This window comes from Phaethon lepturus, unplaced genomic scaffold (assembly GCF_000687285.1).
Source record: "Phaethon lepturus isolate BGI_N335 unplaced genomic scaffold, ASM68728v1 scaffold12532, whole genome shotgun sequence".
NCBI classification, from domain to species: domain Eukaryota; kingdom Metazoa; phylum Chordata; class Aves; order Phaethontiformes; family Phaethontidae; genus Phaethon; species Phaethon lepturus.
In genome coordinates this window covers 11298-26147 of record NW_010525615.1, presented here as the reverse complement: position 1 = coordinate 26147, position 14850 = coordinate 11298, and the positions used below count along the sequence as shown (strand labels likewise).

Below are 14850 nucleotides of genomic sequence, written 5' to 3'. Positions count from 1 at the left end.
GTCTCATCAGATCCCATAGACTTGTGCATGTTCAGGTTCCTCAGGTGGTCACGAACCTGATCTTCTCTTACAGTGGGAGGGACTTTGCTCCTCCAGTCCCCGTCTTGCCAGCCATCCCCTCAAGAGGTGTGGGAAGAGAGAATGCCAGTGAAGACTGAGGCAAAAAATTTTTTCAGTACTTCAGCCTTCTCCTTGACTGTTGTTATAAGTTTGCCAGTCTTGCTCATCAAGGGGTGATTTCTCTGAACTTCCTTTTCTGGCTGACACACCTGTAGAAGCCCTGCTTATTGTTCTTTGCATCCTTTGTTAAGTTCAGCTCCAGCCACGCCTTGGACTTCCTGACCTCATCCCTACACAACCGGGCAGTGACCCTGTACTCATCCCAGGATCCCTGTCCCTGATTCCACTGCCTGTGCATTCCCTTCTTGCCCTTTAGTTTGCCCATCAGGTCTCCACTCAGCCATGCTGGTCTCTTGCTTTCCTTTCCTGATTTCTTACACTTGGGGACTGAGAATTCTTGCTCTCTGTGGAAAGTGTCCTTAAAGATCTGCCAGCTCCATTCTGCTCCCTTGTACCTGAGGGCGATTTCCCAGGGGATCCTACTGACTAACTGTCTGAAAAGCTGGAATTTTGCTTTCCTAAACTTCAGGGACCTGACTTTACTCTTTGCCTGCTCCATATCCCTCAGGACTGCAAACTCCATCAGTTCATACATGCCATTAGGTAGCTGTTGGCTATTAACAGCTCTCTGGTACATGGTACATCCTTCAGGGCACTGGTTGTTAGCACCTGTATATATTGCCCAGTAAGCAAGGTGTGCCCAGCGCTCTCCAAGGCAAAGGGAGGAACAGTCCAAGCAGACCAGAATGAAGGATGGAGACAGAGTGGTGTATTGTCCGGGTGTCACTGCGCTGTGCACACCCCCTCTTAGGTGTCAGTCCCCCAGCAGTGGCAGCAGCCCCTGCTCCATCTCAGACCTGACACTGCACGAGGGTGGGGTGGGGACTCAGTCACCTGCAGTTTACTCACGAGTGAAAGGCAGGTCCCTCAGCAGAGCTGCGAGTGGTCCAGCAGGGCCAGGAACCAGCTTGGAAGATTTTCTTAATAATCAAGGGAATCTGGAATAAGGCTGGGAGCTGGACTTGAAGATACCCCTGAGGAGGTGACAACTGTGCTCCGTTTTCCAAAGCAGGAGTGGGAGAACAGCTGCTCTCCGCCTGCACCAGCACTGAAAGCAGGGAAGGGGATGCTGCCAAAGCTGCCTGGTCCAGCTCTGGTTTGACAATTTGCAATGTCTGAGTAATTACCCCAGTCCCCTCCCCTCTGAGGAAAGAGGGAACATGCCTGAAGCACTGAAGGAAGCTAGCAGCCTCGTGCTCAGTCTCCAGGAACTCTATTTGCTGCGCAGTGGTGGAGGGCAGAAAATCAGCTTCTCAGCATGGCTCAAGCACAACCTACAGCACAAAAACATCCTGGGGCAGCACTAGTAAAACTACTATAGCACTAAGGGAGCCTCCAAAAAAGGAAGACAGCAGGAGAAAAGCCCTGCTTTGCGGAACTTGGCATTATAGATAACCCTATTTCATATAATGGAGGCTCTTCTTCCACACTTCCCAAACGGGAAAAATAGATTTGGGGTTTCATACCTCAGGAAGCTGTACCCGTATATCTTCTGAGCCTATGAATATGCTCTCCAAGTGAGACCATGTATGCTGCACGTCGAACCAGAGAGAAATGATGGAGTCCGCAGTGGATAGTTTCCTCTGCCATGCAGACACTTCCTCCAAGAAGAAAGCAATGTATTTGGATGTCATTAAATTCTGCAGCTGCACCTGGTTGTCTTCTAAAGTTTCAATGAGTTCCTCATCTGATTTCAGCAACGGGATGTTCGTCCGGGGGTGAGGCTCATACTGAAACTCCATAGTGCTCCAAGTCATTTTTAGCTCCTTCAGGACCTTCTCCATGCTCATTTCTCGCACTGCTTTGTCCACAATGCCACGAACCTCATCCTCAAAGTTATGCAGGTTGAGCTTCAGGAGGTCAGCCAGCGTGGTGTCCGAGTCCATTGCAAACCTCACGCCCGTCGTCTGCATCAGTTGATTCCAGTGTCTTTCTCTGATGGCGGGATTTTGAAGTTCTGCCACAGCTTTCAGAGCTGTCAGCATGTTCTTCACCTTGCTGTCCAGCCCAGTGAAAGCATCCCACGCCCTCATTTCCTTATCCAAATTCCGAATCTCTCTTGCAAACTTTTTACACTCCAGTTCCATGTTTTCCACATTAATATCCACCCATCTTGTGCTCTGCCAGTCATCGAGGCTAGTGTTCACAAGGGAGATCATATCCCAGAGCTCTTTGAGAAGACACAGCTCCTTTCTGCACTGCTTCAGTTGTTTATAATCTGGCACCATGACTTCGAACAGACCAGCTGATTCATAAATCGAGGTCATGGCTGACTCCATTTGTTTAATCTCAATGTGCTTTGCATCTAGCAGTTGATAAGGCTTTTCGGTGTCAAACCTAGAAAGAAATGTTTATTCTTCATAAGTGATATTGTGACAATTTCTAAAGAAAACATAAAACAAACAGTGCCTCTAAGAGACAAAGCAGAGATGGAACGTCCATAGTACACACTGATGGTGCAGCCACACGGCGCTGCTGATGCCACCTTAAAGTGATATTTTGCACTCAGCATCCAAATTCAATCTCTTGCTAACACTGGACAGTGTTCCTGGGGACAAGACACCCCAGGCATAACAGATACAACACTGTGAGAAGGCAGGAAATGTATGTAAGGGCTAAAGCATACATTCTCAGGACACTCGGAGATGACCTGAACAGGCTTTTTTTCCTCGGGGCTTCTCTGATGCTGTAATTTGTCCGTACCTGAATGGTGCTTCTTTCCGAAATCGCTCTCTGAATCTGTGCTGCTCAACATCAAATGCCGCACAGCTCTTGCGCAGAACTGTCATTTCGTTCGCCTGCAGAGGAGCCACATGCTGTTTCACAGCTATCGCCAGCTTCTTTGTATTGTTCCATTTTTCTGGCAGCTCCTGCAAGCAAAATTTAAAGGCTGGCAGGCAGTATTTGATATTTGATATAAGATGCATCTGATCTGTTTATGGATAATCACAGAACAGAAAAAGCAACAGATTCTGTGCCTAAAACTGTAAGGAAGTGCTGTCGAGATGCAAAGGCTATACACAAAATTTGGGATAAAACTTACCAGTCATTCACAATTTTGAAGATTAATGAAGGCTGAGACCTTACAACTGACTGTTCTGATTGCAATAACATGTTCAATAACTTTAGAAGAAGGGTCCCAGGCTAGACGCTGGGCTCCCAGGAAGGTTCACTGCTTGAGAGAGGACAGTGACCCCAACACCAAGCCCAGCAGGACCCAGGCCCTGCCAGGAGTGGATGAAGGCAGAAGGATGGGCTGCGGAAGCCAGCTCATCAGATCATCCAGCTTCTCAGAGCTAATTAAGAAACAGAGCCTGGGAAATTTCCTGCCAGCTCTTAGGGCAGAAGAAGTTGTTATACCAGAAAGACTTCTAGAGAGCTCTCTGGAGCAAATCCCTCCAGACTGTGTATATAATATTGGTGCTAAATAAGACCGGTTGCCTTCTCAGGTCTGCATCCAAGCTGCAAATGCACAGCACTGTTGACAATCCACCCTCTGTATCTGGGATTTTCTTCAAAAAGGGATTTTTTTTTTCTTCTCACTAGGCTTCTCGGGCCAGACACTGACCCCAGCCAAGAGCTCTGCTCTCCTCAATTCCCAGCACTTTGCTCTTGGAGAGCCCACTGCCCCATGTACTGTGTAAGCCTACAGAAAAGACCTTGGGTATTTCATCATCCCAGTTCACATTGTTGAGATTAATGGAGACCCACCAACACTATGAAAAGAAGGCAAATAACCCAGAGGCAGCTCTGAGGCAGCAGAGATAGCCAGAGTGGGGTCGGTCCCTCCTGAGGAGTCTCTTTTTGGAATTTTATATTCCAGCCTCCATAGAAATCACCGTCCATGACCATAGCAGGGAACATATGGAGCTGCTTCCTTGTCCTTCTCATATAAACTACCAGCTCCAGCCCACCCGTCTCCCCAACCATGGAGGGAGCAGTACCTAGAATAACTTATTTCTGGTTTTCCCACCGTACAGAGGAGTGAATGAATCATTCAACTATGTGTTGCTGTCACTTGCCAGAAAGAAAAAACTGTTTTGTTATCTCCTGCATCTAAATGGCTGCCCCACATCCCTCATTTCTTCTATCAGAAAAATAAATCAGTTGTTTAAATGTACTTGCACAAACAGGCACCAAAAACAATCAGCTCTCTGGCAGAGGAATCAGCAGAGCCGAGTTCTGTGCAGCACCATGCTTTATGCTGGACTGAAGCCGTTGCAACAGCCAAAGCATCCATGTAATGCAGCTCTCCTGGTTTTCAGGGAGTCTGTAGGAACCAAGGTATCTTTAGGACTCTTAACTATTCCAGATTTGGTGACCCGACCACCCATGGATCACAGTTGCACTACCAAAAAACGAGGGGATTGCTAAATCCCACTGAGCTCCCATCCACGCCTGCAGCAGAGAAGTGAAGCCTTTGCTGCACAGGTGCATAAGGCAGGAACATCTCCCCAAAAGGTCCTCCTTTAAACCTTGTGCCCTACACAGCCCCCTCTGCCCACAGCAGCCTGTGACTATAGAGTATCCATCAACACATACTCACGCACTTCTCCACTGTAATCATCTTGGGTGTTGCCAGTGCTTGTCTCCTGTCCCCCATGGCTCACTGGGCACCTTGCAGTCTTTTCTAACCTCCACCTCGTGGACCCCTTCCCAGAAGCAAAAGGAATCTGATTCATCAGAGCCAGATGTGGAAATGTGCCAAAACACTTTCATAACCTGCTCCCAGTGATGTCCTCTGGGTCAAACAGATTTGGTGTTATGGATCCCATGGAGGATGTCCTGTGAGAAGGCAACTCCTCTGGCAACATTATCGTTCCCATCTCCACAGTTGCCAAGAACGGGCTTATTTAAAAATAATTATAACTGAACCTAATTAACAGACGTATTTGAAAATGCATTAATTTTTTTCAAGAGTAATCGCTGGGAGTTAGAGCAGGCAATTCTATGTTTTTCATACGTAACAAAAGGCTTAATCTCTGCTTTAAAAAGAAAAATCTCAATATAACTCCAAAATTTAGAGCTATTAAGGCACATCCCACAATAACAAAATACTATCCACTGAGGCCCTCTAATGACAGGGAGTGGGGTCTTAAATATTCCTGCAATGCTCTTAAGCTCACACTCTCTTTGACACCTGCTACATGGAAAATTTTTGTGTCTACCACCAGTTTTCACCCACCTCCAGTTGCTTATAGACCTCCTCCGGCAGCTGTTGCTCATATGTCTTCAGCAGTTCAATGGTTTGCTTCAGGGGCTCAAACATGGCATCAGTGACACCGTGCCTTTCTTTAACGGCCAGGAGATGACCCATAATCTCCACCAAGCCATCATAATCGCCTTTTTCAACCTTTTTGCTCAAACCTTTATCGGCAGTTTTTATGAACTCGTCAAGTTCAGCCAAGCTGTATAACACAAAGCAGGAAAGCACAAAGTGAGAGCAGCTCCTATTGAAATAATTATCAGCCCTACGCCAGGCAGCTGGACTGGCACGGACAAGGGAAAGGCCTGGCTAACCCTGTCCATTGCATGGCAACATGCTGAGGGCATCAGAAGCGCAGTTCATGCTCGAAGGGATCCATAGACGTGGTACAGCTAACTGCAAGGAAGAGATAAATAGGTTGGCACTTCTCAGGCTGGAGAAAAGGTATCCGAGAAGGAGTGTGACTGAGACCTGTGAGCTCGGGAGTGGTCTGGAGAGACGGAGTTTGAAAGGACAGTTTTCATCGCGTCTCTTCCAATACAAGAATTCAAGATCCCCAAATGAACCTGGCAGGTTACAAACCTACAACAAACAGGGATTCTTCTTCACACTCTGCCTCATTTCACAGTGTAATTCCTTGCTGCAGGAGGTTGCAGATGATAAAAATTCACAGCAGTTCAGAAAAGCAACCAAATATTTGTGGTCAAAAAAAAATCCATCCAGGTCTTTAAATACAAAGGCGTGACCCCTGTCTCAAAGTCCTTGAGCTATAGACACCAGAGGAGTATTTGGGGGAAGTTTCCCCACCTGTTTACCCTGTTCTTAATCTCACCTGTTACTGGGCACTGTCAGCAGAGGCACGATGGGCTCCTGAATCTCTGGTCTTTTCCAACACAGTTATTCTGCTCTTTTCAAAACACTTACTTTTTAAGTGCTCACTTAAATTCTGTGGATGCTGCTAGGTCAAAATGTATCTTTAAAGTCCTTACCTAATAAAGACTAAACTGCTGAGTCAGGGACTCTTAATAAGAACTCCTAAATGCCTGTTTTTAAAGGTACAGAAAAAACTCTTTGCACAGAAATTATTTAACGGCATTATGGTGCTGAAAAGAACACAAAAGATCATATCATCCACCACACGCAAAAGCCTTCACTGCTACATATGTCTGTAAATGCTTCTTTGTAAGCATCCAAGACATGCAACATCCTTCAGTTACGACTACTCAAATAAATCACCTGATGCATCGTCCAGTACAGGTCTGGCGACTGAGCAGCTGTTCAGAGCAAGGAACACAGGTTAATTCAAAACTTATTTTCAAAACTTCTCCTTTTCGTAACCTTGAAACTACCTTCCCACGACTACTCATGCCAGGCAACTCGAATTTCATCTTCTACACACAGTGCACTCCAAAGAGCAACGCATTTAGAAATAAAGCAAGTATCTCATGGCATTAATGCAGCTTTACTGATGGCTAATATCAAATCCAACAAAGTAATCACAGAGCCCTAGCACAGATTAGATCGGTTGGATCAGGATGAATGGACAAACAGATGTCCTATCTAACGCCACACAGCAGGTCCCAGGAGCATTGGCTCATGGGACGTCAATGGTACCAAGTCTGTATAACTGCCTCTACTTCACACACTCAGTTGTACCAGTCCCCAGCAGAGACCAGGGGATGGAAGATACAGGGGATGTGATGGAGCTGGCATGCAGCATGGGCCGTGTTCTCTTGCTCCTGTATTAGCCTATTGCTTATCAGTGTGGAACGCCAAAGCCCAGCCAAGACAAGAGAAACTCCCTTTGATCAGCACAGGTCCTGGGGAGAGGGGGCAGGAACAGCTTTTACCTGTGCGTGACGTGGTCCATGAGATGCTGCTTGAACACCAAGCTCCACCTTTTAATCACGTTCAGCAAGGAAGCCTTGAAAGGCCGAGCATCGACCTTCATCCAGCTCTGGAAGATCCTGATGGGTTCAATGCGATTCACCTCCTCATAGATCTTCTCGTAGGAGTCGATCTGCTCTCTGAACTGCTGCAGTGTGGGAGGCGTTTCAGGCACCCCGTCCTCTGCATGGGCCTCAATTTCTGCAGCAGTGAGGATGTGCCCATAGAGCAGGAACTGGCGGCAGAATTCCTTTCTGTCGTCCCCGTAGAGGTAGGAGTAGTGGTCGAAGGCACTGCGGTAATCGCAGCAGGCCGCCGTCACAGCCTGCACACGTCCCATCAGGTCATCGCGCATGTCGGCCAGATCAGCCATGTCCTCCATGTCAGCCTAGGAGAGGAGAGGAGAGGAGAGGACAGGACAGGACAGGACAGTGATGCAGGAGCAGTGCAGTATGGCCTCACTGCCACACAGCACAAGGGAGTTCCACAGCCACAGACCTGGTAGTGTGGGAAACCACTGTGCTCAGCCAGCCTGGGCACCAGTGATGAGATCCGGTAGATGTCATTGAGAAGACTCTCCACCATGTCATAGAAGCCGTCGTTTGTGCCAGGGTCCAAGGAGGGACGAAATACCAAATCTGGGATCACCAAATCCAGCTGAACCTCAAAGAGGGGGGCAAGTCCTGCCTTAGGATCTGGTAGGGAAGAACGGAGATGCCAAGATCTTTTCCAAGGGGAGAAAAGCAATCTTGAGCCACCACTAACATCCCACCAAAATATGCACACATGCCCCACTGGGACATCAGGCAGGTGTGATCGCAGATACCCACTCGCTGGGTCCAGTGACACTGTGTCTGCACACAACACAGAAGAGGTGCTGGCAAACTAGCTGATGTTCTGGTATCCACAGGAGATACTGGAGAACAAGTGATTTAAGGATCGGAAAAAATGCTGCAGAGGAAAGCCTTAGAGAGACCAGGCTCTTTAGCTAATCAAAAGGGAGTGTGAGAGCTGAACAATTACAGCTCATAAGTACTTGCAGAGGAGAAAAACAACAGGAACCAAGAGGCTCTTTAATTTAGTGGAGAAAGGCATGAAAAAAACCTCAGCAATTGGAAACTGAAGCCAAATGTAAATGTGAAATTATGTGCATGTTTTTAACAAGATGGTGAAGAACTGGATGCAATTCTTCAAATCAACATGCCTCCACATCTAGGAGGGAAGCATTCCTGGAGATGTGTTTCAGCTGGACACAAGTAGCTCTCAGCAGAGTGAGTGAACCTCCATGGTGGAGGTCTGATTTAGTGACCATCCCATCTCTTCACTGACTAATACTCAGGGACTGAGGTTTTTGTTTCATGACTTTCATAGGCAGAACCAGCTCTTGAGTTTCTCCATAAATGAAAGATCGTGTCATTCTGATGCTTTGCGCTTGTGAGGATGGGAGATGGCAGATGCCCAAGCACAGACTTAGGATGACACCTCAGTTTTGTCTGTCCATTAATCCCTGCAAACGGTGCATAGTCCTCTCCATCCCTCCCCCCGAGCAATGCTTTGCTCCAGTGACTGGGGGATGGAGTCACTCACCCTGTCTGGAGGCTCCCCCAGCACTTGCTGTAGGCAATGCAAGAGGCACAGCAGAAAGCCAGGAAGAAGAGACCAACTCTTAGGCATGAGCACAAAACAGAAACCTCCCTTTGGTGAGACTGAAGCAGCCATCACAACCAGGGGCGCGAAACCAGCAGTCACCTGTGTTTTCCAGGAGGTACTTGAGCGAGCACTCAATGGCAGTGAAGAATCCATCCAGGACTATCTCATCCACATAATCCACATAGGCCTTCCAGACTTCAGATGCTGGGTCTGCAAGTAGGAGGCTCTGGTTTTCCTGGAAGAAAAAGAAGATGCCTTCAAATAAAGCAGAGCTGAGTCTGCCGATCAAGAGAGATGCCCTCAGCTAAGGGCAGATGCCAGTGAGCACATGGGTACCAGTCTCACAGAGGGTTGGGAAATCAGACAGACGGATGTTGCTGCTGGTGTCATCGCCATGATTTGCTCCTTCTGTCATGGGCTGCTTTGTCATCTGAAACAACTCAAAATAACTGCAAGGTAAACTGGACTGCAGAAGATGCTTAGCAGTTCCGAGACCTGTTCTCCTGCCGCTTCTTGGAGGCCACAGGGCTTAAGGCTGCTTTGCACACCTGGGGCAGGGAGCACTCAGGGGTCTCTAAGGCTCATCTCATACATGAAGACCCAGCCCTGGTGGCCTGTATAATGTTATCTTGAGTGGATGAGGTCTTCAAGGTGGACTGCTTACACCTCTGCCCTAAAAACAGTCCTCTCAAGACCAGAGAACTTTTAAATTCAAGAAAGAATTTTTAAACAAACCATCTAAAAACAGATGAAGATTGGTATCAGAAGACAAATGGCTTGCTAACAACCTCCGTCCTCAGCTTACTGTGTTGCCTTCCTCCAGGCAAGCTCCCAGCCAGCGTTTTCTGGGTCACAGCAGGGACCCATCCTTCTTGGGTTTCCTCCTCCCATCCCCACAAGGCCAGGCTGTGTACCCATTACCTGCATCTCCCGCGCTCCACTATGATCCTGTCCCCTGCCCTGTCATGCCCTCCAAGTGCTCCTTCTCCTGACCCAGCCAGGCACTCTCAACAGAGGCACAGTCTCAGAAAGAATAAGGTCCAGCTTCCAGTGAGCAGAAATCAACACACACTGCCTGTTGCCAAGGGGTCAACGTTTTACATACGGGGGCACAGGAGAGGATGCCGTTCCCAGCACTGACACGGCAGCTTGGCATACATGAGATGGAGCGACATTGCCAGTTGGGCTTGAGCCAACCCAAAGTTGCTGCTCCCCAACTTGCCATATCATAGCTGGGTGCTTAAACTCCCAGCAGAGCATGCCCATGCTCTGGCCCCTTGCAGATTTACCTGACCACATTTTGCTGTCTCGAGAGGAAGGGGAACTTCATAGGAACAAACTCTGTGGAGACACCTGGCTGAAAGCACCACCTTCTCTTCACTTTTCCCTGTCCTTGTATTTGAAGATGCTCCCTTGTTAGTGGTGTTTTACTGAGCCTTTACTCCAGAGGCTTCATCCTCGTGAAAGAAAAGCAATGGGAGCCAGACTGGCCATCATCTAGTACATGCTGTCCTGCCTTTGCCTGTTGGCACATGTACTCAAACCCTCATTGTGCTTCTCTCAGCAGCCTCAAGACTCACCTACTCCCAGGACAACTTGAATAACTGGGGGAAGCCCAGCAGACCAGCTCTTGGCCCCTCTGCTGCTGCTCTGCCAGCCTTGGCCAGCATAGCAGGACAGAGGCATGGGGACACCACATTTTGGGCCATGATGCCTTTCCCTCCCCAGGACCTTCATGTTGCTTTGCACTTGGTCCTGCCCCTGTGAGCAGCATTGGCAGAGCCACCAAACCAGTAGTGCCAGCCCTCCTGCCTTGACCACAACCCATACTCTCCTTGGCCAATCTAGAAAGTGCCCTGGTCTTTTGGGTGGTAGTTGGAGGTGGCTGAGCCTGTTACAGCTGTGGCAGCAGAACAACACAGACATGGTAAAATCCTCACCATGGGTTCAGTGTGCAGGGAAGGGGGTTAGAGGTCCAGAGCTGACTGCAGACAGCAAGGCAAAGTGAGCAACAAGAGCTCAGTGTCCCAGAGAGGGTCAGCTGGTTCTCTCCAGAGTCCGAGGCCAGATGGTGGCTTTCAGGAGAGGGGTGGATCTAAACTCCACCTCCCTCCAGGCCAAGGTGCTGTCCCTGACATGCGTAGCACCTCACTCTGAGCAGGTGAAGAGCAGAGCTTTGGGCTTTCTCCGGGCCTGCAAAGAGGACTCTCAGCTCTGGCAAAGCCACCTGAAAGCACAGAGGTTTCGGACAGCAGCTATTCTCCTGTCACTTGGCTTCTCCCTGGACCGTCAGCGTCACCTCCTGCTCCCACAGGGGAACAACAAGTCTGAAACAGAAAAGCAGCCACAGCCAGCTGCCTCTCTATTTTCAGGTAAATATTTCGGAGGGGGATTTTTCCTCTGAGCAGGATCCCAAAGCCTGATGCATGACTCCCCTCTAGTGGTTCCACAACAGCCCGGACTAGCAGCCAGACTCCCTCACTGGGCTGCAGCTGCTCCTGTTCCTGCCCCAAACTGGGTGCCCAGTGGTGCCCAGCCAGCAGCCCTGCATCACACAGCCATACCAGCTCACTCATCAAAGCTATCGCTAATTAATGCTGGGTAAGATTTTCAAACTAGTTAAGGGAGTTAATTTTAAGATGAAACAACTCTGGACATTTTCACCAGAGTACAGAGACACAGAGAGCCTATGAAGAGCCAAGAAGCCCCTGAAGAAGGTCCCCCCTCACCTTCACCAGTGAATGCATCCTCAGCCCTGACTCTCTGATGAGGTTGTAACGCCTTTCCAGATGGTCCTGACAGTCTTCTAAGCTTAGCAGTGATTCCCTTTTACCATCTTTCCTCTCAAATATGGGTGATACCCATGATCGCACCATGGTCTGGATGTCCTCAACATTGTTTTTGGCTTTATGTATCCTCTGTTCAAGGTCATGGACAGCATCCATCATCATGGAGATTTGATCCCAGACACCTGGTAAAAAATGAGATCATTGACTATTTGTTTTCAGAGCTGCTAGGCCAAGCTCTTGTGTACCCTTAAGACCAGTCTCTGACCTTTTGCCCGTGGTCTCATGTATTTCTCCCCCATCATTAACACAAGACACCTCGACCAACAGAGCCACTTCTAGCTCCCTCCTGGGGTACAACAACCCATGATATGGACAGCCACAGGCTCTGCTTTCTGCCAGGAGTACCAGCATCGTGGGGATGTCTGACAGTTCCCGCTTCCCTCTACCCAGGTTTGATCTCCCACTTTCTGCTACTGGAGAGCAGCACGGAGAGTACAGCAGGCTGAGTGTCCTTTCCACCATCACTAGAGCAGGGACCTCGCACCCGTAGCTCTAACACATGGGCTGTACCAGCCCAAGTACCAGCAAAGGCTGCATTTAGATGCAGGGAACTTAGGTTTCATCTGCAGGAAAATCCCTTCATCTTTATTGTGAAATGGTGAAACAGTCTTTCAACATGAAGATTTCTGCTTTGCATGTTCCCAGGGAGGATACTTGTTCCTGTTCATACCACAAGCCTGATGACAGGAATATGTATTCCACCAGTGAGCAGTTTGCTTTCATCAAGAGGAAAGAAATTGTCATCCTTTGCTCTGCTTTGCAGTTAAAACTGATCAAGCAAGAACACTGGTTAAATTATCGCAAAGTCACGGTGAGCAAACCCCACCCCTAGCTGCAGTATTTCATCCTTCTGGAAAAGATAAGGAGGTGGTCCTGCCTCTCACTGGGACAGGCCCATCCCAGTGCCAGATGGCTGAGACAGGGGTTCCCACTCCCAGCAAAACTGGGCGAGCAAGCAGTGCCCTGGGGGCACGGGCACGCAGCCATGCAACGGGCTGCTTGGACTGGCATGAGGCGGGCCAGCACAGGCAGTGAGCAGATGCTTCAACCCCAGCCTTGTCAGCTCTTGCAAACCCAAATCTTGCCATCTCATTGGCAGCGCTGCCTACAGGGCAGCCTCTTCTCACTAAAAGCCCAGGCTGAACCTGAAGGGAGCAGGATCCTGTCCACAACCCCAGCAGAGCACGGGAATATGGAAAGGAGCCAGCAATCTGGGGGCTGCCCTTCGTCTCCCCAGCGTTGGCTTGGCTGGAGAGTCACCTGCCCTTCTGGGAACTGCAGTTGGGAATCAGATGACGGAGGTTGGGCGTATGGGGGAATCTGATGAGACCCAAGTGTATGCACTCTTCCCCCCTAAACATAGAGCTAGCTCACCCTCCATCTTCCAGTTCAGTGTTTCTTCTGCCTCTTTCAGCTTCAAGTCAATACCCCGCAGCTGCCCCTGTATTAGAGGGTATTCGACCTCCAGGACTGTCTTCAGGACCTTGTTGTATCTGTTCACCATCAGCTCCAAGTTGGCCACCATCTGCCGGAATGATTCCTTGGAGGAATAGATTTCTGTTGCCGTCAGTGGGATGGCTCCCATCTGGCTGCCAGAGAGGTAGCTCACCTCCCTCAGCACCGAAACCAGCTGGAGAAACAAGACAGAGAGCTGAACAGGGGACAATCCTCCCCATTTCCCTGGCAGACACTCTCCAATCAATTCTGCTTCTCTCAGGGGTTTCCTGCTGTTTTATTCACAAAGCAGCATGCTCCGGAAAGGGCCTGGACACCTCCTAGTCCATACCATCTGTCTCCCATTGATCTTTGCCTCTGGTTTTCTTCCCAACCAAAGACAGACAGCTCTGCTAACTACTCAGCCAGCAAACTCTATGCAGCCTCTAAAAGCCATGATGATGTCTGATCCTCTCAGCTGTCCTCATCAACAGAGTCCTTCAGCAATATTGTGCCTACAAGCTGAGCTTAGCAGTTACCTAAGGGAAAGATAAGATGGCTCCAGTTCTGTTGGTTTCCTGGTCTGACTGGCATAAAAAAAAAAAAAAGTTTTAAATTAAAAAAAATACCATGGCCTCAAACCCAGTAACTCAAATCCTCCTGTGACCGCCTTCCACAAAAGACTTCTGCTGGAGACTTCTCCCAGCCCAACCAAAAGCAATCAGTGCCAGATCATGTTTGAATTGTGATGGGACCAGATTGAGGGGGATTATTAACTTATAAACCCAAGTATAAATGAGTCCCTGCAACGGAGGAGTAAGGTCTTCCAGTGTGATATTCCAGTGTGATATATCACTTCTAAGACTAAAAATCTTCGCTCAGTTTAGTAGCTAGCGAGAGGTAAAGTGCTCCTGGAACTGCACATGTTCTCAGGGTGACAAAAATTTGGTACATTACATTATATAGACAATGGCAGGGGTGAGGACCACTCCTGGATGCAGCTGAGCTTGGGGTGCAGCTCCCTAAAAATCGCCTTTCCCTCAGGTTGGCAGATTGTATCATCCCTTCCTGTGAAGATCTGGGGAAGAAATCACTCTCTGATCCCATCCCATTCATGCCTTCTGGTCCCAGTTCCCTGCCCCTACTTTTGATAGGAAAACTGGAAAGCTGCAGGTATGAACAGAAGCAGTGAAGCCACAAGCACAGGGACTGCACGGCCAGGAGCCTTTGCCACTGCCCTGGGTGACGGGCAGGGGGTTACTGAAACCTCTCCACCACTGCCTGACATTTGCCAAAACCCAACACCCAGCAGAACTGGCTGAGACACCGGGGAAGCACGCTCCTTTTGAAGGGACAGCAGAGGGGAGGAACACGCAGTGCACGTCAGGAAGACAAGTCATAACACACTCAGAGTATCTACAATACTAAAGTGACAATCAACACGATGACAAGAAGAGGAAAGAAAGAAGGGGTGAAGAAGGGTGCAGGGGGCACTCTGGGAAGGCGGACAAAGGAGGATGGGGTGGGAGGAAAGGGAAAACCAGGTGACTGAGGGAGCAAGAGGGCAAGCGAGATAGTACCAAGCTCCCCTCCCTTCTTTGCACTAGAACGTCTGGGACTTTCCCAGCATGGGGTCAAGGGTGT

General features: G+C 49.0%; 1 protein-coding gene across 1 annotated transcript in view; it reads right to left on the bottom strand.

Annotated features, from left to right (window-relative positions):
• Window positions 1–14850, bottom strand: part of LOC104617484 (dynein heavy chain 9, axonemal-like) — a gene marked incomplete at both ends in the record, with an annotated part of 34667 nt that overhangs the window by 9281 nt on the left and 10536 nt on the right. Inside the window, 8 exons of the mRNA XM_010282818.1 lie at window positions 1647–2517; window positions 2884–3050; window positions 5366–5588; window positions 7237–7661; window positions 7772–7968; window positions 9023–9158; window positions 11653–11894; window positions 13147–13402. Coding sequence (XP_010281120.1) covers window positions 1647–2517; window positions 2884–3050; window positions 5366–5588; window positions 7237–7661; window positions 7772–7968; window positions 9023–9158; window positions 11653–11894; window positions 13147–13402 — 2517 coding nt within the window. The remainder of the gene's footprint in view (window positions 1–1646; window positions 2518–2883; window positions 3051–5365; window positions 5589–7236; window positions 7662–7771; window positions 7969–9022; window positions 9159–11652; window positions 11895–13146; window positions 13403–14850) is intronic.